Here is a 24,171-nt window from a genome sequence, read left to right on the forward strand (position 1 = left end):
TATCTATGCTCAAACCGAGTGGAAGTGTGTAGGGCGAGTAGCGAGGAGCTAGTTTCAAAAAGGGCCTTCCTGTATCCTAAAAATCTCGATGCTAAATATCTTTGCCGATATTAGCCGATCTACAAGCTTGTGTTGTGACACTTGTAGTTTGGCAATTTTTGTCCCAGAATAGGGACGCTATAGGTGGGTGCATGCTACCATTTCAGGCGATCACCCTTTCACCTTTTAGGTGGAGACGTTTTCAGCTAAAAGACGATGGTCATGTCCTTTGCTTTCTGTTGAGATGTGTTGTGGTGAGCGGTGACTCGCTTATCACCGCGGGCGGCTCAGTGACGCCATGTCTTGCTTTTCCGAACCACCACTTTGACCACCTAAAAGGTGGAGTCAAGTGGTCATCCGACCCGCATCACCAAACAGCAAAGCCGAGTCCCATCATGCACTCACCTGAGCGGGAGAGTACAGCCTCCGTCGATGATGCCTCTGACCCTCGTGACCTCCTCCTCCTCCTCCTCCTCCTCCTCCTCCTGCACCTGATTGATTGATTGATTTGATTTAATACTTTATTGGGCATAAATGTAAACAGTACAGAGTACAGTCAAACACTTAGTCTAAAAGGATTTCATCGAAAATAAAATAAAAAGTCCTTGCGGTCTTGTTTCCATTCAAAGTCCTGGGTATTCAATTCATAATCGTGACGAGAAATAACAGCAACAACATTCAAATCATCACAAGAAAACAATAACAAAGACAGGTTGTGGAAAAGAGGTGGGGGTAGTCACTTGACGTCCCATTTCCTCTCCCTTTGGCTCCTCCCTTAGTCAAGTGACTACCCCCCCCCCACCTCTTTATAACACTTTGTCTTTTTTTGAGGGGCGATCCTATGTCCAGCTTTTGGTGTGTGTGTGTGCGTGCACAACCTTTGTCCTACACACAAACATTAAATCCCATTGACAATGAATGGACAATTTGGGGTGTTCGTGTAAACACGAACATTGCGCAACACAAACATTGAAGACGAAGGTGAGGACGCAAATTCTCGTTGGCTGGAATGAGATGATGTATGATGATGTACGATGAGGGCTATATGCCCAGCTGTGTCTGTTTGTGTGAACACAAACACGATGATTTGATTGGCTGATCACCCCATATACTAGCGATGATTTGACTGGCTGAGGATAGAAAGTGAGGGCAGGGAAAGTGAAGACGCCAAAAGTGATTGGACAGAATGACATTTTGTGACGACTTGATTGGGCTGAACACGGAACGTGACGTATGACGATAACACACAAGCGTGATTTTCAAGCTAAACCTATAATAAATTCAAGCTAAACCTATAATAAATTCAATATTGCAAGCGTTCTTTCACAGAGAAGCTGAGATTTGAAAGTTTGTAGCGGTCTACAGTACTTGCACGCTCTTGCTTGCGCGCTAGTAGGCCATTTATGGCCTACTTGTGTGCAACAAGCAAGTAGGCACTCGACAGATTGCAGTTCTCCCCGTGTCCCCTATAGGGTAGGTACCCTCACAAAAAGCATGCAGTAATCCTGGTCTCTAAACTGCCTGCCCCTGGCCAGCCGGGGGCGCCTGATGGAGGGGAAAGGAACTGGTCGGAATAACGTGTTCCTTCCACGCGCTATACGTCCAACCAGGGAAACTCCCCCCTGTCAGGTTGTAAAGGAGCAACTTGGACACTCAGGCATGAAGGAAGCATGCGTTCAAGTCCGTTGCTCTCCCCTTGTCCCCCATATATGGGGGACTAGGTTGGTGGAGGGTGTGTAGTGTATAGAGCCCAGGATCACATTAGATGATTGACACAGGGGTGAAAAATGGGTTACAAAATCGTGGGATAAAAAAATACCTCCTCTCCTCGTTTGTGTCGGCGTCACTCCAACAACCCCAGCCCCGCCGCCACCACCACCGCCGCCACTCCCTCCTCCACCACCTCCTCCTCCTCCTCCTCCCACGCCCGCCGCCGCCGCGACGGCAGTGGCCGAGGCCCCGGCGATGGCGCCGATGCCGCCCATCATGCAGCAGGCCAGGCCGCCGCCGCCGCCGGAGCCCGCCTGGGCCATGAGCTCCAGCTCGATCTCGGCGTCCATCTCGGCGTCCTCCTGCGCCTCCTTGTTGGAGTCGTCCAGGTGCTTCATCAGCACGGCCACCACCACGTTGATGAGCACGAACTGGGCGGTGAGCACGAAGGACACGAAGTACATGGGCGAGATGAACTGCAGGCCCGGGCTGCAGCCGTAGTCGCTGGGCGCCAGGCCCGGCGGGCACTCCCTCAGCGTGTCCTGGTTGGAGAGGTGGGTGGGGAGGGGGGGGGGACGACACACACAGAATAGAATATTATTATTATAATTAACCCATTCTGACCTGAGATCAGATTCATACGAGGTTTCCACCGGACACACACGGGTCTGATGAACCCATTCTGACCTGAGATCAGATTCTAAAAAATGTCACAGTCGTTCTTCGATTTTTCAAAAATAGCAGACCTACAAGCTCGTAGCGCGCCACTCGGTGGCGCGCTATGAGCTTGTAGATCTGCTGTTTTTCAATAGATGAAGCATAACATGATGCTAACACCAAAATGGGTGCCCGTTCAGAATGGGTTAACCCATTCTGACCTGGGAACGATTCTGCAAATGTCTTCTAAATCCTGACTGTTTTCTTGAAAAAGCTACGTTTTTCTATGTCAGTCGTTCTCAAGCGCTTTCATGTCACTTTTCACGGTTCTTCAAAAATAGCAGACCTACAAGCTCGTAGCGCGCCACTCGGTGGCGCGCTATGAGCTTGTAGATCTGCTATTTTTCAATAGCTATAAAGCATAACATAGTGCTATAACGCCAAAAGGTGTTCCCTCCCGGAATGGGTTAAATCTCATAAATACTACTACTCAAGTTAACCCATTCAGGCCTGACGTCGAAATAAAAAAGAAACGTCTTCTGAAAGAATATATATTCAAAGATTTGTGACACATTTTCACAATTTTTTACAAAAATAGAAGACCTATACAAGCTCGTAGCGTGCCACTCGGTGGCGCGCTATGAGCTTGTAGATCTGCTTGTAGATCCGCCGCCCCTATAACTGGTCCTAAGATGTGTTTACCTTCATGATTCCGTTCCAGTTGTCACCGGTGGACACCTGGAACAGGGTGAGGAAGGCCATGCCAAAGTTCTCGAAGGTGGCGTGACGACTCATGCCCTCGCACGGGTAGTCTGCGTTGCACACTGCGATTGGGAAGCAAACAAAATAAGGGCAAATTAATCTGCAGGGAGCGGTGAAATGTTCTGTTTCCAAAGATGGTGGCGGCGGAGGGTTACATTTTTCTAGCCTGGCTTTGTCCGACACACACATAGGCCTATGTGTGTGGACTTCGGCCCATATAAGGCAGGGAGTATGCGTAATTAAGATGCGGAAGTACTATGCTGGAGAAATCAGAAAATGACCGGGACCTATCAGTGACAGCTGCATTTCACTTTCAACTGTGGCAAAGCAGCCTCTGATTGGCCCATGTGTAGATGGTGACGTATAAACATACACGCTGTGGTACTTTCAAAAAACAACAATGGCTGCCCTTGACACAAGATTAAACGTTTCCACAGAAACGATAACAGCTCCAAGGGCAGTTATTTCAGATATAGTCGACTCCGACATGTCCAACATAGCTCGCTCACATAGAAAGTATATGGAAACTAAACAGACCTTGTTGTTTTTAGCATGGTATATCTTTCCAAGCACTAGCACGCACCAGCGCTGATTGGTTTAGATTAGTCTGTCTGTCAAGGCAACTACTTGCGCCCACTTTTCAAGCTGCCTATGAGACAAAGTCCAGACTGATATATACGTGGAGGAAGCAAGAGTGAATCCACATTGTTAGTATGGCCAAAGCCAGGCTATACGTTTTATTAAACACTTAGCGCACTGCATCATGACATGACGTGTTTGTTGTCCATGCCCAGTGGTGGAAAGTAACTAAGTACTTTTACTTACTGTAAGTACTGTACTTGAGTACAATTTTGAGGTATTTGTACTTTACTTGAGTATTTCCAATTTCCAGTACTTTTACTTCTACTCCACTACATCTCAGAGCCACAATTTGTACTTTTACTCCACTACAGTCATTTGAAAACTTTAGTTACTTTGGATATTTTAATTTAGTTAGAAAACATACACTTCGGCATTTGAAAATAGCCGATCTACAAGCTCACAGAGCTTGTAGATCTGCTATTTTCAATAGATTTCGTACACATTTTGAACTTGTGAAATGGGACATTCTGCAACACTTTCACTTTTTGCACTTTAAGTACATTTTGATGCAGATACTTCTGTACTTTTACTCAAGTATACATTTTCAATTCCGTACTTTTACTTGCGACGAAGTACTTCTAAATTGCCGTATTGGTACGTTTACTTCAGTAAAACATGTCCATGCCTCAAACAACCATTGATCTTTGTCTGGTGATGATGGACCTCTTCTTTACAAGCTCATGTGACACGATAGTTATATTTTTAAAACCTTTTGTAGACACGATTAAAGAACCTTTATACTTTTATGCCCTCTCCTTTTGAGTGCTCGGATCGATCCTCTTTCCCAAGTGTTGATCCTTTAACCCATTCTGACCTGAGATCAGATTCATACGAGGTTTCCACGGGACACACACTGGTCTGATTAACCCATTCTGACCTGAGATCAGATTCTAGAAAAATGTCAGTCGTTCTTCGATTTTTCAAAAATAGCAGACCTACAAGCTCGTATCGCGCCACTCGGTGGCGCGATATGAGCTTGTAGATCTGCTATTTTTCAATAGCTAAAGCATAACATGATGCCAACACCAAAATGGGTGCCCGGTCAGAATGGGATAAACCACCAATCTAAGTTTGTTTTTACTTTTAACTCCATTGAGCACCCGCGGCTGTTCTGTTTTTCTATTCTATTCGTGCTCGGAGTCGGAGACATGCCTATAAAAGCCTTGTCAACGTCCTGTCAGCCGTTTGCCGTTTCGCAAATTGAAAACAATAATCCTGTTGACATCCTTTGTAGGCTTAAGCTATTATTAACAACTATAATAACTTAATTTCTCCGCGGCGTCCCATGTGGGCAAATGTTGCAACGAGGAAGTTCACAAAGCTCGGAGAGTTCATTAACCCATTCTGACCGGGAACCCATTTTGGTGTTTAGCATCATGTTATGCTTTAGCTATTGAAAAATAGCAGATCTACAAGCTCACAGCGCGCCACCGAGTGGCGCGCTACGAGCTTGTAGGTCTGCTATTTTTGAAAAATCGAAGAGCGACTGACATTTTTAGAATCTGATCTCAGGTCAGAATGGGTTGATCAGACCAGTGTATGTCAAGTGGAAACCTCGTATGAATCTGATCTCAGGTCAGAATGGGTTAACGGGCGAGCTTTGTTTGAGGCGTGAAGCAGTTTTGGGCTTATAGGCTTTGTTAAAAAAAAACTGCAGGCACGTCCAATTTGTTTCCTCGAATACAATCGTTACGGCTGACTGTTCGATTTACGAGAGATCAGATCAGATTTCCGTATTCAGACATTCAGCCCAATGTTTTTTGGCACAGCGATTCCTGTAGTGATATCGTAAAAAACACGTCATGTATACAGGCGTGAGTATACCGTAATGCTCAACTATCGCTTAGTGGGTGGAGATGGAGGCCCCCAAGGCCGCCTGGTAATCAGAAGGTCAGCGGTCTTCCCCAGACCGCTGTGCGTGTTGAAGTGTCAGCTATATCCTCCCCGAGCGCTCATCATGATCATCTTTAACAATGTCCCCCACAGGATTAATAAACGGATATACGTCTATCTCATGACACTCTAATTCGATATACAGTACAAGATCACGTGTGGCATAGCGTCGCGGTACACAGGCTCATGTGTCACATATATAACTCTAGACCGATTCAGAAACGGGTCTCATGGTCACAGGCAACGTATTTCCTGTAGGCGGAGACGACACATCTGCGGTTTCCCGTCCCGTCCCGTTCACACTCTATAACATACGACGAATTAGACTGTTCCTCACCCCAGGAATCAGCCCAGCTCCTAATCCAGATTCCAGACAACAGTCTTGTCAAAACTCGACTATTGTAACTCCCTCCTTACTGGCCTACCAGCATGTGCACTTAAGCCTCTCCAGCTGATCCAAAATGCCGCAGCTCGCTTGGTCTTCAACCAGCCAAAATTCTCACATGTCTCCCCCCCTGCTCCGCTCCCTCCACTGGCTCCCGGTCGCTGTCCGCACAGAATACAAAACTCTGATGCTGGCATTCAAAGCAACCAAAGGTATGGCTCCCCCATATCTTGCAAGTACAGTATGATTGAACCCTACAAACCCTCCCGCGCACTCAGATCAGCCAACGCAGGGAAGCTGGAAGTACCCTCACTAAAAACGCCGGGACAACGCTCCACACGTCCCAAACTCTTCTCCCTTCTGGCTCCTAAACTGTGGAATGCACTTCCCATTGCAGTCAGAACTGCAGCATCACTCCCAATCTTCCGCCGTAGTCTGAAAACCCACTTTTTCAGACTCCATCATGGCCCATAGCACTTACCCTACCCCCTTAGATAGCATTTCTGTAGACTTAGATAGCATTTGATACAGACTTATAGCATGTTATGTAGACAGCACTAGAATTGCATTGTTGCGAACGCAATGAGCACTTACTATGAGACCTAGCAGATCATGTCTGTGTGTCTGTCTGTCTGTCCCGCTTTTGTGCCCATATATGGAGCTGAGTGATTACTTCACCATGACTCAGCCATAACCATATAAGGAGTCCCCAAAGCAGCTATACGTCCAAAACCCAAATATGTACGAGCTGCGTTCGCTTCCCGCGTTTGCGCGTCTTACTGGTATATAGTCATAGCACGCCATAGTACATATGTATAGCATAGTAGTATATATGTATAGTTTATATGTATAGTTTCATTATATAGATATTCCACTGTTACTTTCTTAGCTTACGCATGTTTCATGATAAATGCTTTTATGTGATGTATTCCCATGCTTTTGTTCTTGCTTAATGTAAATCGCTCTGGATTAAGAGTGTCTGCTAAATGCCTAAATTGTAATTGTTTCCCTGCACCTCCTTCTACTATACAGTGAATGGAAAAGTGACTTTAATGCTTAGTATGAGGTATAAAGTACAGCAGCAGCATTGTGTTCCTAAAACAGAAATATTGGGTATTGGGTAAGACTGACGTTATGTATCTGTCGGGACCTTTCACTGCTTTGTCTCAACCATTACTATACATTATGGCTCTGGTCTCAGCCACCGCGGTAGATATTTTGACATTCCGTTTTTTTTATTTTTTTATGTTGCCACTACTGTTGGAGCAGCCATAAACTACGCAGGTTCATCCCGATGTTCTGGAGCGTCTTTGTAATGTTAGTGTTAGTAAAAAGCAGGTAAAAGAGTAACGTTTGAGGCAGACTAACATCAGTCACCTTTCCATTCACTGTAGTAGAAGGAGGTGCGGGGGAAACCGCAGATATGTAGACTCTGAACAAAGCCTAACAGTTGGACTGTGTGGACAGACTCTTACCTAGCTCTCCAAACAGCTCCACTCCCAGAGCAGCATAGATGAAGAACAGCAGCATGAAGAGGAGACCCAGGTTCCCCACCTGTCACACATTACAAATCAAGCCAATCAGGTCACATTAGCATAATGAGCTCATCATCATCATACAGTCATGATCACATCGTGCAGTAACAGAGACACGCTTTGTAGACCTTATAGTTTGATCAACTTTTTCAAGTCAAGGGGCCCCTAAATTGAAATGTATTCGGGCCGCAGACCCCGATCTGAAAATGTACAGTCATAAATCACATCGTCAATAATAGAGACAAGCTTTGTAGACCTTTGATAGTTTGATTGTCAAGCCAAATGTTCAATGATCCTGTGTATATATAGTAAACCTAAAAGTCAAGGGCCCCTAAATTGATATGAAAATGTTTTGTGCCAGGGGCCCCCCAGAAGAGAAGATCTACAAATAAAATAAAAATAAATAAAAGCTTGCAGCATGGCACCTAAGTGACGCACGCACTGTGAGCTTGTAGATCTGCTATTTTTGAACAGTCAACGTTAGAAATGGATAAAACAGTTTAAATGTGATTGTGATGCTATAACTCCTTTAGCATGGGGGGGGGGGGGGGGGTCCCACTCTGAGAACCAATGCTGTGCAAAAACCCCTTGAGTCTAAACGAACGGGACTTGGTTCAATTGATTCAAATGAAAGTCGAGACCCGTGCCGACCCGTCTCCGACTCCGACCTGTCCAGCCTGTTGTTGTGCGAGTGCTTTCAGGTGGCTGGAGGTGGTCGTAAAAAAGCAGAGGGTTTTGGCTGAGGCATAATATAGGGCAGGCAGTATGATAATGGCTATATAGCTCCGACACATCCTGTGTTTGGGAGATGCATTTGTGTGTTAGTATAGGCCGATGTGAGGTATCGGCAGTGATTACCGTGCAGGTCCTATAGTGACACGTCTTGGCTGTTTTGGCTATACTATATAGATGGAGTGTTCAAATGAAGCTGAGAGAAGGATATATAGGGGGGTCAGTGAGGTAGATTTGTTTGGGATCGGCAGTCTATGTGTAGAGAGGTGGGGCGCTTCCACTTTAAATGTAAATTTAAAGTCTCATACGCCAGAAAACCGGAGTCCATCACACGTGCGTGCTGAGATCTTTGTGCCCTTCGTACTTAAACAAGTGTGTGTGTGTGTGTGTGTGTGTGTGTGTGTGTGTGTGTGTGTGTGTGTGTGCGCGTGCGTGAGTGCGCGCGTGCATGTCAGTGGCTTTGTTTGATTGGTTGATGAGTATGCACCTATATTCATGAATGCCAGCTCGGCGAGCCTGCATGGGCGGGATTCTAAGTTTGTGACAAATGGCCCATATATGGTCATTTATCAGTCGCTGACAGTGCAGAGTTGTCTGATCACATGATGTTCAACTTTGTCTGAACGTGTACTTTCTTTGTGTCTCCTCCTGTGATGCATTGCTGCCTTGTTTCTGGCGATGCAGATTGGGTCGTTTATAGTACCAAATCATGGCGCCAACGTTATTCACAAACGTGATGTGAGCATGGCCCAGTCACGGACAGCCCTCAACACTGCCAATCCGCCCCCGGCTAGCTTATACACAAGGCCTGCCGAGTCCCATGTTGCCCAGATATGTTCCATCTAGGTAGGTTTGAGGTTTCGGACTTAAAGTCCTAAAAGCCTGCAGATGGTAGCGTCACCCCCATTGGCTCCTCAGCACATGCATCAAGAAGGCACGATCACGGAGCACACTTTTCCTTTGTCGAGTGTCTCCCGCGAGGCAAGAACACGTCCATTCATTCCCTGAATTCAGGTCACACACATATAGTGTAGGCTTTGGGTCTTTGATGAGAGGATTCTTTTGGCTTTGGTCTGTTGATGCTTGACTTCTCTGTTCACATGCTGCTATTCCCTCTCCGTGCAGGGTTCCTTTAACCCATTTAGGCCTGACGTTGAAATTTAAAAAATGTATTTTTTAAATGTCATTTTTTTACCTGAAAAACCTCATGTTTCTGTTTCAGTGGTTCTCAATATTTCGTGTCAAGGAGTCAAGGACCCCCAAAAAATATCTGTAATTGGCCGCCGACCCCCATCTGAAAATATGTTGTTCCAGGGACCCACCAGAAGCAAAGATTTGAGTTAAAAACTGAAACTCTGAAAGAATAATATTCAAAGATTCGAGGCACATTTTCACGATTTTTCAAAAATAGCAGACCTACAAGCTCATAGCGCGCCACCGAGTGTCGCGCTACGAGCTTGTAGGTCGGCTATTTTCCAATATCTAAAGTATAACATAATGCTTAGTTAAAACACCAAAAGGGGTTCCCTCCCCAGAATTGGTTAAATTCGCTCCTATAGGTTCAGTGGTTGCTGTGGGGATGGCCTGTGGACCGGTATAGGCTGTGGTATTTACCTTATTGTGTAAGGTCTGCCATCAATCATTTGTAATCCATGTGGGATTACATGTGGGATTACATGTGGTTTTATATGGCAAACCCAAACACTGGGTCGGGACCCATTTGTGGGTCGCGGACACATTTTTATGCATCCCTTTATTTATTGTTTGTTTCCTACATTTTGTTTTTAATTATTATTATTATTAACATTTTCAACAAAACGTTCCCAAAAAAGCTACATTTTGAATGAAATTAAAACCAACATCAACGATTGTTTTCAGTAATTTCACGAAGAAATCAAAGAATCCATGAATTGGAAAACAAATGTTTTAAGAAGTATAGTGAAACTAGCCGGTCTACGAGCTCACAACGCGGCACGAAGCGACGCGCTGTGAGCTTGTAGATCTGCTATTTTCACGTTCTTTATTGTTGTATTAAACAACTGCAGTATACACTCCCTCTTCCTCCTCCTCTCCAAACATGGGATATAAACCTGCCACCCGTTGCACACATTATAGGGAAATTCAAGTCGCTCGCTACAATTTCAAACAGACATGCAGTGTTGTGTTTGGCAGAAAATGTCTATTTTAGTTTAGTCATAGTCTTTGGACTGAAACTTCATTTAGTTTTAGTCACATTTTAGTCACCTGGAATGTCTTAGTGTTAGTCTAGTTTTAGTCGACTAAATGTCATAAGATTTTAGTCGACTAAATCTACAGTTGATTTAGTCGACTAAAATGTATTTTGGCGGGTCTTGATGCCGTCGTAATGAGTGTTTTTACACGTGCTGAAAATAGCCGATCTACAAGCTCACAACGCGTCGCACTATTTTCAGCATGGAACCAAGTGTAAAATGACTTATACTGGATCTCTTGTCCACTAGTCCCTTCCTAACATTTTAGTCTAGTTTCTATTCGTCGACGAAATTGTCAGTATATTTAGTCTTAGTTTTAATCATCGTAGCTTAGTTTTCATTTAGTTTCCATTTGTTTTTGTCAGTGAAAATAGGTAGTCGACGAACATTTCTCGCCTTAGTTTTAGTCAACGAAAACAACACTGCAGACATGTAGACCATGTGACAACTCCAGGCTTTCTCCAGCCTGTGATAGGCCGGGGAAAAAATAGAAGATATAAAAAGGACTCCCCGGGGCATAATAGAAGGCACTGAGTCAGAACATCGTTAGCTAATTCACCTGGTAGCGCGAGGCAATGGGGCCAGAGGGAATCCAATCCAACAGCTCCAGAGTATATATGCTCATGGAACACGCCACTTTGTGGAACACCATTAGGTAGGCAAATAAACGTGAATGCTTAAAGCGCAGGAATGAAAAAAGAGAGAAAAAGACAGAGAGAGTGTGAGGGAGTATGAGAGAGAGAGAGAGAGAGAGAGAGAGAGAGAGATAGATAGATATTACCTTGGGGGGGACTAGGTATCACTGCAGGGTGCTGGCAGAGCAAGAAGGAAAAACGATAGGGAGATATGGATGTACGGAGAGAAGGAGGTGTGTGCGTGCGTGTGTGCGTGCGTGCGTGCGTGTGAGAGAGAGAGAGAGAGAGAGAGAGAGAGAGAGAGAGAGAGAGAAAGGGGCAGAGAGAGAGAGAGTGCAAGTACAGAGTCGGAGGAGATTCCCTGTTAAGTGTATAGTAATCGACGCAAGAATACATACGGAACGCAGGGTGAGAAAAAAATGTCTCCCTTGCGTCGCGTCAGTTATATACGTGATCCGTCCGCTTGCATCGGGTCGGGATCGGAGCCCCGAGCCGACGCAAACCAAATTGCTTGCGTTGCGTATACCTCGCCTCGAGGACACCCGTCCACCTGGGGGCAGCAGAGAGCAAGGTTTTGTTTCCTGCTCTGCTTCCTATTATACCCCCGAAGCAAGAGGGAATCGGGAAGCCACTCCGTTGTCACTGTTCCAAATGTGCATATTATTAACATTTCCCAGCAGACCTAGACCCATGGCTTTGCCAGAAGCACTTTGCAGCATTATAGCTTAACCCATTCTGAACGGGAACCCATTTTGGTGTTAGCATCATGTTATGCTTTGGCTATTTTTGAAAAATCGAAGAACGACACACATTTTTAGAATCTGATCTCAGGTCAGAATGGGTTCATCAGACCAGTGTGTGTCCAGTGGAAACCTCGTATGAATCTGATCTCAGGTCAGAATGGGTTAAGCCTCGCCACTGTCTTTTGATCTGTGGAGCAGCAGGGAGAACGACTGTAGTGTACACTATACACCAACGAGGGTGGAAAGGCACTTGTGTGTGTGCTGAGAAAGTGACAAAAGAGGTGATCTGCAATATGCAAGCATTGGAACCGCAACTAGGCAACAGAAGCTGTCGGAAATAGACTGGATTTCACTTTGGTCGTCATAGTGAATGAGCCTGTCTGAAGCGTTTAGTTTGCATACGGTTCCTCTCTGTAAGTATAAAGCCTATACAGTACAGTGTTTTGAAAAGTGTTTAACCCTCTAACACCCGCATTAATTTCTACTTGCAAAAAACAGATTTCAACCTTACTACTACCTTGTACTACTAGGACTAAGACTAAAAAATATGTTAAAAAAAATAAAAAAAATAAAGTTTGATGAAATATTTATAATAATTATATAATAATTATATAATAATATAATAAATTAATAATTTACATTTGGGGGATATCTTTCACAATAATGAATAAAACATGTTCTAGACATTCTAATGATCACAAAAAAACATATATTACAATTATTTTACCTACTTTTATTAGGGTAAAGGTCAAAAGTCTTAGGTTAACATTTTTTCAAAATTGCACATTTTTTATTTGTGTGAATTTCAGCCTCTGTGGGGGGTGTTCATATGCTAATATCATGACCAATGGCATTGAAATGTCATTGCAATGAACATCACTGATGACGTTTAGGTGAAAAAAGAACAGAAAAAAATTATAATAATTTAGTAATTAATTAAATTAAATTTGTTGCTAAAAAGCAACGCTGGGTCTTAGAGGGTTAAAGAGATCTATATGTGATAATATATGCAGTGTTTAAATCGATCCATAAGCTCACATAAACACAATGTATCGTGGCCGCAATGCATTGTGAGCTTGTAATAACTGTACGTCTGCTATTTTTTTTTTTTTTTTGCAAAACACGGGATATCACCTTTTACGCCTCCTCGCCCATTTCATGGTACATGCAACGCAGAAATATCACGATGCTTTCATTTTAAATGTAGGATCGTTTTAACTTGATTTTGTACTCTCTTTTCGTCTGTACCTAAAGAAGAGAAAAGAGCGGGACTGAATCTTGTGCCATTTGCAAGTTTTCCATTAATGCAATGTTGTCAGGACCACGCCCATATGCCCTCATTCCAGAGATCATCATCTCCAACCTACACTAACCATACACACCTGTAGGGAGTTGTCATTGTGTCTTCCTCTGGAAAGAATCACATATGCTTTGAAGAATAAACAGATTATATTTGATAGGATATGGGGAAAGTTTATTCAGTATATTACGGTTAATGACTTGTCTTATTTAATGGGGGAAATTGTTTGATCTTGTTCTCTGCAGCTGTTTGTTTTTTTGGTCTTGTTTGTTGTTTGACTCTGTTATTGTTGCCATTCGAGTGCCATTATTATTATTATTATGTACGTACTGTATGTTGTTGTTTTGTTTTGTTTGTTTTTCATTTTGGGTAATTGTATTGTCTGTAATGTGTATTGTTTTGTTTGTTGTATTGTCTGTTTGTCCAAAAAAAATAATGCAATAAATATATTGTTAAAAAAAAAAAAAAAAAACATACACACCTGCTCCTCATTAGTCCACACCTATATAATCACCCCCTCTGCCACTCCACACGGTCCCGTCCGTTTATAGCTTCTGTCAGTGTCTGTCGCTTATTCTAACTTTGCCTTTGACTGCGACTTTTGCCTATTCCCTTGTACCTTCGCCTGGATTATATTAAACATCCTTTGAAACCTGCGCCTGGCATCCAAGAGTGTCATTACAAAATGTAATGTGTGACAGGCGACAGCTCAAAATCTTTCTGACACTTCAAAGGACACCCTTTTGTCACATTGGAGAGACACCGAATCATGGGCCTGCAGAGCCAAGACGATTTCACCGAATAACACAATAAAGAACCCAAAAATGGAACCGAAGTTACAGACAAGAAAAGAAGTGAAAGTGGATGAAAGGAGAAACCCATTGATTTGCTCGCGCTTGAGTTTGAGTTTGCTCTTCAAAACTACAAAGGAAGAAAATAACCCCCCCCCCCCCCCCCCCCCCAGAGGATTTAGTTTTGTTTATTTTTTGACAGCTTATATGGTTAAGCTCAAACCTGTGGGCTGCATGCGCAGACTCACGTTGGAGTAAAACATTTAAAGTTGTGTTGTTATTATTCTGAACGGCCAGTCCAGAACTCGGTATTATTGTTTGCCCCATTCTTCCCTTATTCCTTTTCTCCTTCCAAAAAGCAAAGATGAAAGGCTGGCAGGAGAGACTGAGGCACAACAGTAAGACTTCTGGTGGGATTCAATCCCATGTCTAGAAGGGCTTCTGGTGGTTGGTACAACTATGCCTCCATAATGCAGTTCTGCTGCAGTAGGAAAGAACACTTCCAACGGTTCTTGGCTTGAAGCACAGCGAGAGGAAAAATAAAAAAAAGTTAAATTAAAGCTGCACACGGCCATCATCCTTTTTAATAAATGAGGGTATAATGTTCAGAAGTTATCAAGATAGCGTTGGGGGGGCAACATTATAGTCACATAGCCCCACTTCCAGAAGCTCATCATTTTAAACATGCTTTAGTTGTCAGAGCTCATTTGTCATCCCTAATTAACTCCTGTGTGTCCTTGTGATAAGCATTGTATAGTGTGGACTGTTGTAGCGTGCGTGCGTGCATGTGCGTGCGCGTGCGTGCGAGAGCATGCGTGTGAACATACCTGTGGCAGAGCTTGTACCACTGTGTCAAGAAGTGCTCTCATTCCAGTTGCCATCTTCAACAGCTTCAACACTGGAGAGAGAAAGCGAGAGAGAGAGCAGAAGGTAAGGGGAGTCTGAGTTACCTTTAAAGAAAAGTGTGTGTGTGTGTGTGTGTGTGTGTGTGTGTGTGTGTGTGTGTGTGTGTGTGTGTGTGTGTGTGTGTGTGTGTGTGTGCGTGCATGTGTGCGTGCGTGCGTGAGAGAGAGAGAAACAACCAATCGATTCACCCAGTGAAGAGATCTAGAGACCCTATAGAATTCCCAGTGGTCCAATTTCAGGGTGAAAAGCTGTGTGTGGCCATGCATTGACCAGGGGAAAACCAGAGCCATATTGTCTTAGAAAACAGCAACAGCAACAGATATGATGATTCATAACCACGGCACTCTATACCCTATAGCCACACTGGAAGCAAAGCCCCCTGGGAGCTGGAGTCCTATACACGGATAGAGAGCATACAGTACCGTGTACATGTCTGATGAAACCATGAATAATCAAACCAGGAGTGGACAAACGCAGCCATTTTTCTCCAAACATTGCAAGACAGGCAACATCAAAAATTCAACGTTTGTAAAGTGTATAGCTGCATTTGGAATTCCGTCTTTACTCACTGAGCAACTTAAATGTGTGTGTGTGTGTGTGTGTGTGTGTGTGTGTAAACTTCGGAGAGCTGTGTGATGTCATAAAACTATTCAGTTTCGTTTCCTTCTTTCCCTCTGGCCTGACAAGCTATATAGTTAACATTCACTGCATGGGTGTTGGAACAACTAGAGGGGAGCAAGGGGATCAGTAAAGAACTACCCACTACAGCAGAGCGCACACTCCTTCAAATAGCCTATAGCGCTGCACTCCTACAGTAGCTGCCCTGTTAATTCCACCCATCAGCTGTTGTTTTAATTAGCATATATTCCCGTGGGCCCATTCAGCGGGGTCCCTGGGCATGCATAACATAACACGGGCAGAGAGGGTGGTGATGAGAGGAGGAGCGGAGGGGGGGGGGATTAAGTGCGATTGTGGTAATTAGCCTTTATTCCCCTCAGCTGAGAAGTTAAGACAGTCTGCAGTCGAGAAAACGGCTGGCCCAAAACCTATATATGGGCTGGGCTTTCGTTCGAATAACAGAGTTTATATTGGAAAAACGGGAACACAACGGGAGAGAGATTAATTAAAAGAGAGAAATTGGATGTCGGCGGTCTCTTTATTCACAGCGTGGGCAAAATCCATAGTATAGTATATAGCGCCTTTCTCAAAGGAGCTTTACAGTTCACACACTGACGCGCCGACCGACCTGCTCAGCGGGAGCGGTTCGGGGTGTCTTGCTCAAGAGCACACTTCAACCTGAGCTGGGGATCAACCCCGTAACCTTCCCATTCCCAGGCATGCTGCTCAAACCTCCGCATGCCACTCCACAAAGAAGAGGTCGTAGAGAGAATAATGTAACTGGTCCAGTCCGGTGGTTCCCAAACACCGGGTCGGGACCCATTTGTGGGTCGTGGACACATTTCTATATTATTGAAAAACGTAAAGAAGATGACCTGAGATCAGATTCTAAAAAATAATGTCTTCAATGTCATCCTGACAGTTTTCTGAAAAAGCTAAGTTTCTATGTCAGTCGTTCTTCGATTTTTCAAAAATAGCAGACCTACAAGCTCATAGCGCGCCACTCGGTGGCGCCCTATGAGCTTGTAGGTCTGCTATTTTTCAATAGCTAAAGCATAACATAATAAACACCGAAAGGGGTTCCCGCCCCAAAATGGGTTAAACAACAAAAGTCATAACTTTTCAACAATTTTTCAAAAGTGTTTCTTAAATAAAAATGAAATTAATCTAATCATTTCCATAAATAAATGTAATTATTAAAGTAAAGTAAAGCCGCAAAGGAAAACGTTGTGAACATGTAGATCTGATCTCATTTCTGTTATCATGGGTCTTGAGCTAAAACGTTTGCAGACCACTGGTCTATTCGGCAAACCGTGTGTGTGTGTGTGTGTGTGTGTGTGTGTGTGTGTGTTTGTGTGTGTGTGTTGTGAAGAGGTTCTCTATTTCCTTAGAGACATCTCTACATAATTAGTTATTAGGACTGTATATAGGAGCTGGTTTCTGAGGGTGTACGAATGGTGCTATCACACTTGAATCCTATAGTATTTCTCGGATTGGGATGGTTTGTGTGCGTGTGTGTGTGTGTGCGTGCGTGCGTGCGTGCGTGTGCGTGCGTGCACCTCGTGCTATCCTCAGCACCCTCATGATCCTGATGATGGTGGGGTTGATGGGGAGGGAAGCGTTGTAGTCAATCTCTTCCAGGATGATCCCCATCACTGACAGCAACACTATGGCCAGGTCCAGCTGGTTCCACCTGCACGCACGCACATGCACACACACGCGCACACACACACACACACACACACACACACACACACACACACACACACACACACACACAAACAAAAGACATGGGAAAGCCCCGCTAGACAAAAAGGTGAATGAACTATAATCTGGGGGAGGTATGAGACTTTCAGGCTGATCGGCTGTTGAGCCACTCTCACCCTCTGCGTCACTGCCTCTGGTCTGTAGTACGCTCTCAGAGTTTAATGAGATCTACTCTCTATACTGCATCACAGTGTCGGGTGCTCAACAGACCATAATACCAGCATATAGCAATAGCAACGCCATGGGTCTAAATGGGAGAACGGTGCTTCTTTTTAACCACAGGGTGTGTTTACAGAGTTCTAAAAGCACACAGAAAGAAAGAGACGTGACAAGGAAATGATAGAGAGAAAGGGATAGCCAGAGGGACTGAATGAAAGGGAGGTGGCCTCAGCAATAGGTATGTATGTATGTGAATATGTCTTTTTACAAAAGACAGTGTTGTGGGGTGAGTGCATGAGAGAATGTGTGTGTGTGTGTGTGTGTGTGTGTGTGTGTGTGTGTGTGTGTGTGTGTGAGTTAGAGAGAGAGAGAGAGAGAGAGAGAGAGAGAGAGTAATGTTAAATTCAGACTTTAACTTGGGGCGCAACAGAGAAGAAATAACCGAATCTTCAAGAACAGACAACACTTTCATATACCAGACTCGACCGGTTCGCTCTGGCATGAACGAGAGAGAGCAATAGCTATGGAAGCCTGGATGAGAGGCTATAAACCCAAAAATGTATTTGTATTATTATGAAAGGAATATTAACTGCTGACTATACCCGCCAAGTGCCAAGAGTGTTGTGGTTATAACTTAAGGGCTGAAATGCTCCAATTAAGGTTGGGGGTCCACCTGACGACCTCTGGTCCAGGCCAAGGTGTTGTCAATTTGAAATGGATTATTTATAATCTCATGTTTGACGTTACAAAGTCAAGCAAGTCATGTGGTGCTTTGGATTGGACACTATATAGACGCACTCCTGTCGTCTGTAGTTTAACCCATTCTGGGCGCCGGGAACCCCTTTTGGTGTTAGCATTATGTTATAGCTTTATAGCTATTGAAAAATAGCAGATCTACAAGCTCATAGCGCGCCACCGAGTGGCGCGCTTACGAGCTTGTAGGTCTGCTATTTTTGAAAACTCGAAGAACGACTGACACATAGAATCTGATCTCAGGTCAGAATGGGTTAAGACCGAGAGACCACATACAGTACAACAGATTGTAGCTTCATCTGTGTCAGTGTCAGAAAGGCCACGCATGCATGTACTCCAACGAGGAGCAGGCAATGGACAACACATTATAGTCCTCATAATTATACAGTGACATTTATTACTGTGCACCGGCTCCGATGAAGGCTTCATCAGCCAAAATGTTGTCGGGGACCGGGGTAATAAATGCCAGTGTAATTATGAGTTTCTGTCAGATTGCAGATATATTACAGCAGTGTGTGGTTCTGCCTCCACAAATGCTCCATTATCAAATATTCATAAGCAGGACACACAGAGCTCAGAGAGCCTGGAACCCCCTGTCAGGCAGAACATAATGATACTCATAATTATTAACCCATTTTGGACTGAAAAAAGGCTTCTAAAATCCTAAAAAAAATCTGAAAAACCCATGTTTCTACTTTCTATGTCAGTGGTGCTCAACCTTTTTCACGTCAAGGACCCCCAGAATTATCTCTATTGGGGCCACGGACCCCCATCTCAAAATATGCAGTTACAGGGACCCCCCCCAAGAAACAAAAAAAATCGTTCAAAATGTTCGCTCTGAAATATATATTCAATGATTTGCGACACATTTTCACGATTTTTCAAAAATAGCAGACCTTCAAGCTCGTAGCGTGGCACTCGGTGACGCGCTACGAGCTTGTAGATCTGCTATTTTTCAATAGCTAAAATGATAACATAATGTTTAAAACACCAAAAGGGTACGTTCCCGGCCCAAAATGGGTTAAGAATCATAAACCGCAGTGACATGCTGTGTAGAGTGAAGACCTGAATGATGTTTGACAAGTTTAATAGGACGTTGATTACTTTTGACACATTGTCAAAATGGCTTGACTGATGCACTTCCACACTCCAACAACTAAGTTTATGTGCCAGCTAAATACTTTTTAAACAAGGCAGACCCGTCAGAAGTGACTATATAACTAAAAAAATACATCGCATGGATGCACCTGGGACGTATCTTCAGCGTTCGAGAGGCATATCGATATAGGTTTTGAATCGTAAATCATGTCACCCTCGCCTGTCACGTCAAATGTCTGACTCTTGGCCTGCTGAATCTGGTTATGTGGTTATATTGATTGAGACTCATGATTACATATTATTAGTAAGTCATCCAGCATGCAGACTTGGTCCTGCCCCCAGTTCCGCACGCACGCAGGCACGCACGCACACAAGGCACAAGCACACACACACACACACAGCCTCAAAGCATGTACGTTAGCATTTTGTATACTGTACATTTAGCTTTTCTTATTTGGAACGTCACAGATGTTATCATTGTCATATTCCGCCACAGGACCTCGTCTGTACCTTTCCTTGAAGAAGCGCCGGAGGCCGAAGGCGACCAGCTTGAGAGTGGACTCGATCACAAAGGTGGTGGTGAAGACGTAGTTGCAGTACTTCAATATCAAGTCTAGAGACTGAGGGAATGAGAGAGAGACAGAGAGAGAGAGAGAGAGAGAGAGAGATGCACATTTTCTCTAATCACTAATTGATGAGCTTAACCCATTTAGGCCGGACGTCGAAGTAAAAGTCATCTGAAAGAATATATGTTCAAAGATTTGTGCCGCGTTTTCACGATAAAAAAAAAGAATAGCAGACCTATACAAGCTCGTATAGCGCGCCACCGAGTGGCAGTATAACAGTTAAAACACCAAAAGGGGTTCATGTCCCAAAATGGGTTTTAATTATTATTATTTATTTTTTTCTTTTACAAAATTGTATTGCTTTGGTAATAATAGTCTTCCCGATTACGCATTTTTTTGAATTGCAATTGAATGACTGTGCTGTGAGAGAGATTGTGGCGTGTCTGCGTTGGCATTAGGGGAGCTGTTTGTCATGGCAATAGAGCCTATATTTACTCATATCCAACTGGATCCGGAAGAGAGGCTTCACCGGAACAAATTTAATTACCCTAGTTTTAGGGTAGTTTTCAAAAACACAGCTATATTTTAGCCTCATGTCCAAACATCATAACACCACAAAGTGTATACATTATGGCCCGGACGGTTATAGCTCAACCGTCTGGGCACCTATTAGGCTGCTGATGCCAGCCTGACAGCGTGCCGCGGGTTCGACTCCCGATCCCGACGGCCTTTGCCGCGTCTCCCCCCCCCCCCCCCCCCCCCCCCATCTCTCTCCCTATTTTCTGTTGTCAGTCTATACTTTCAACCTATCAATAAAGGCAGAAAAAGCAAAATAAAAAGTATAGTATAGTACTTCATACTTTGTTTAGCCTTATGTATAGTCACAAAGACAACAAGGAAATATAATTTGATCAACATCATCACCGTGTCACTCGTTTTAACAAGGATAAGAATAATATCTGGGACTTATAAAGCGCTATTCTTGATACCCGAAGACATTTTACATGTGTGGGGGCCGAGGGGGGGGAGGACACATAAGAAAAAGTTTGACATCATGACACAAATTGCACGCACGCACACACGCACGCACGCACACACGCACACACGCACACACACACACACACACACACACACACACACACACACACACACACACACACACACACACACACACACACACACACACACGGGGGGCCAGATAGTCAGGTACTGTATGTACAGTATGTGTACCTGTGGCTGGCTGTAGTGCTCCAGAGACATGGTGATGACGTTGACGCAGATGACCAAGGTGATGACCAGGTCCAGGTGGTGGCTGGTGCACAGGGTGTGGATGGCCAGCCGGGCTTCGCCGTAGGACGCATAGTACGGCACCTTCTGGGCCTCTGGGAAAAAAGTTACTCACATCTGTTAGGCTCTTAAACCCATTTAGGCCTGACCTCAACATTTTAAAAGAATTCTTCTAAATCCTCCAGTTTTCTGAAATAAATATTTTCACGATTTTTTTCAAAAAATAGCAGACCTACAAGCCACTCGGTGGCGCGCTATGAGCTTGTAGATCTGCTATTTTTCAATAGCTAAAGCATAACATGATGCTAACACCAAAATGGGTTCCCGTTCAGAATGGGTTAAACACGTGGAATTACAAGTGATGACGCGAAGACATTCGACAGACACAATTGGATCTGGAACACTATAAAAACTAAGCTCATAAACAGCTCTCGGCCCCTGATTTGCTGAAATCTTGTCACCGACATGAAAAGTTTTTTTTTCTGTTACAGTAATTATTACTGTAAAGACCTGGAGAGACGGGAGACCTCTGTTATACTGAACAGACACTCTACAGCAATGATTTCTATCAGAATATATAGTGATATAGGCATTTAACAAAAAACTTTTTGTTGTAACCAAAAAAAATAGAGCTATTAACTAAACAATTGCAGTCGAGTAAAAGTACTGATATTTGCGTCTGGGATGTAATTGAGTAGACGTACTGAGTGAGAGTACAGAGAGAGAGAGAGAGAGAGAGAGAGAGAGAGAGAGAGAGAGAGAGAGAGAGAGAGAGAGAGAGAGAGAGAGAGAGACAGACATGAGAGGTTGCGAGGAGTGGTGTGATGACGGTGAAGGACAGTTGGAGGCAGATAATTGAAAGGATGGAGGATGGATAGAGAGAGAGAGAGAGAGAGAGAGAGAGAGAGAGAGAGAGAGGAAGGACATGGAAGTAAAGAGAGGTAGAGGGTTGAAAAGGATTGCAAGGGCGGGGAATATGACGAAAACATGTTATATAGAGAAAGAGACGGATAGAAAAGGAGCGGCACAGATTATTTTAGAGATGAGAACGGGCAGCGATATGTGTGCGGGGGGGGGTGAATAGTAAATGGAACATTTAAAGCAAGCTGAACAGACAGGGATGAAAGCAGTAAAAGTACAGAAAGACAATGTAGGAGGGATGACGACAATGTGAGTTAACCCATTCTGGTTATACGAGGTTTCCACTGGACACACACTGGTCTGATTAACCCCATTCTGACCTGAGATCAGATTCTAAAAATGTCAGTCGTTCTTCGAAAATAGCAGACCTACAAGCTCGTAGCGCGCCACTCGGTGGCGCGCTATGAGCTTGTAGATCTGCTATTTTTCAATAGCTAAAGCATAACATGATGCTAACACCAAAACGGGTTCCCGTTCAGAATGGGTTAACGTTACAAGTGACCGGGGATGGAGTTAACATTATCCAGTATTATATTCAGCCGTGACGTGAGCGCCCCCCCCCTCCAGAGATACTTCCGGGGTCCTACTTTTGTGTCCCCATAAAGTTATACTGTGTCCCTCCGTCGGACTAAATCTGAGACGAAAACAACCTCGCAACAACAAAGCTGCTGCTGCTCTCTCAAATCTGGCTGTGACAGGCCGTCTGCCCCCACGCGGAATACTGTCGCCATTTTATTTCATTGTGTCAACTAAATCCTCATTAATTGCAAACTTAGATTCAACATACTCAAGCCTGCACACATTCTAAATATGCCCCCGAAATATTGTACTGAGCAAATGGACTGTTACCACCTTCAATAATAATGATAATAATACGTCTTTATTGTCTCTTTATATGTTGTCTTTGTCATGGACACTTGTACAAAACATTCATAATTCTACTCAAGTTGGAAGCATGGACCCATTTTAACCCTCAATGGCTTCCTTTCTGAAAAATAACATCATTGTAAAAAGATTCACGCGTTTAGATATTATATTTACAATGAGATGCGGACGGGAGCTGGTGCCTTTTGGACCCCGGAGGTAACGTATAGCACTACAAAATTAAGTCGGACTTAAATACTGAATAGTTATATCATCCTCTCAAACGCATAAATACTGTGCACTTCGTTAACCAGGATCCTATGGTTCTGTGGCTACTTGGTAAGTTGGTCCCCTCCCCCCCCCCCCCCCCCCCCCATCTACGCCAGTCTCACAACAATGCCCTGCACCGTGTTGTGAGCTTGTAGGTCTGTTATTTATGCCGCATGTCCACCCATTATGACACACCCGGTATAGTGACGCTATAAGGTCCACGTGGTTATCTCCAACACGGGATTCAAGTAAATTATACCACAGGTCGCTTCGAGGAAGCAATTGGATCAAACGAGCACCACTCCAGTCCACACCTAATCAAAACAAAGAATTCAGCTGCTCTGTTTTCCCAGAGCGCTAGCTGAGGCTTCGTAGTACACACATAAAGAACAACTGTGCTGTGCTCTGCCTGCGTTTCATGGCCGCCCCAATGCTTTTCCAATGGAAGTCACGTGGTTGTTGCCCCCCCCCCCCCCCCCCCCCATCACACACAACTGTTTGGTCAAACCACGTGACTTCCATTGGAAAAGCATTGAGGCGGCCATGACACGCGGACAGCACTGAGCCAGTTCCTTGGTACGTATGTGGCATTTAGGAAAAGAGATACAGCCAGAGAAGGCAGCATGCAGGAAATAAGCCTCGTCAACCCCAAAGCCCAGAAGTTAACTCAATTTAACTTTTCTTTCTTGTTTTATGTTCAACAGTATATATATGTTTTTAAAACTCTCCTTCTTGTAATTAAGATTCTGCCTGATGTCTATCTTTGCGTGGTTTTTTCCCCCACTGCTCCGCTCTCCTCTGTCTTATTGTATTTCCCTCTATCACTGCGTACGTGTCATGTCGACCCCCAGGGGGTTATTCCTCGTGTTCAGAGTCCATTCCACCAAGCACTAGTATTCTGCCCCTC

The 24,171-nt window shown here is 44.2% G+C and overlaps 1 protein-coding gene across 1 annotated transcript in view; it reads right to left on the reverse strand.

Annotated features, from left to right (window-relative positions):
- The window catches only part of LOC308311841 (voltage-dependent T-type calcium channel subunit alpha-1I-like), a gene marked incomplete at both ends in the record, with an annotated part of 172,535 nt that overhangs the window by 28,914 nt on the left and 119,450 nt on the right, over positions 1–24,171 (reverse strand). Inside the window, 8 exon segments of the mRNA XM_080758617.1 lie at positions 445–524; positions 1,859–2,291; positions 3,109–3,230; positions 7,564–7,642; positions 14,883–14,953; positions 17,139–17,272; positions 19,867–19,976; positions 21,153–21,304. Of these exon segments, the coding sequence (XP_080614743.1) occupies positions 445–524; positions 1,859–2,291; positions 3,109–3,230; positions 7,564–7,642; positions 14,883–14,953; positions 17,139–17,272; positions 19,867–19,976; positions 21,153–21,304 (1,181 nt within the window).

The sequence above is a fragment of the Protomyctophum bolini genome (genome assembly GCF_963924005.1).
Source record: "Protomyctophum bolini genome assembly, chromosome: 3".
NCBI lineage: Eukaryota > Metazoa > Chordata > Actinopteri > Myctophiformes > Myctophidae > Protomyctophum > Protomyctophum bolini.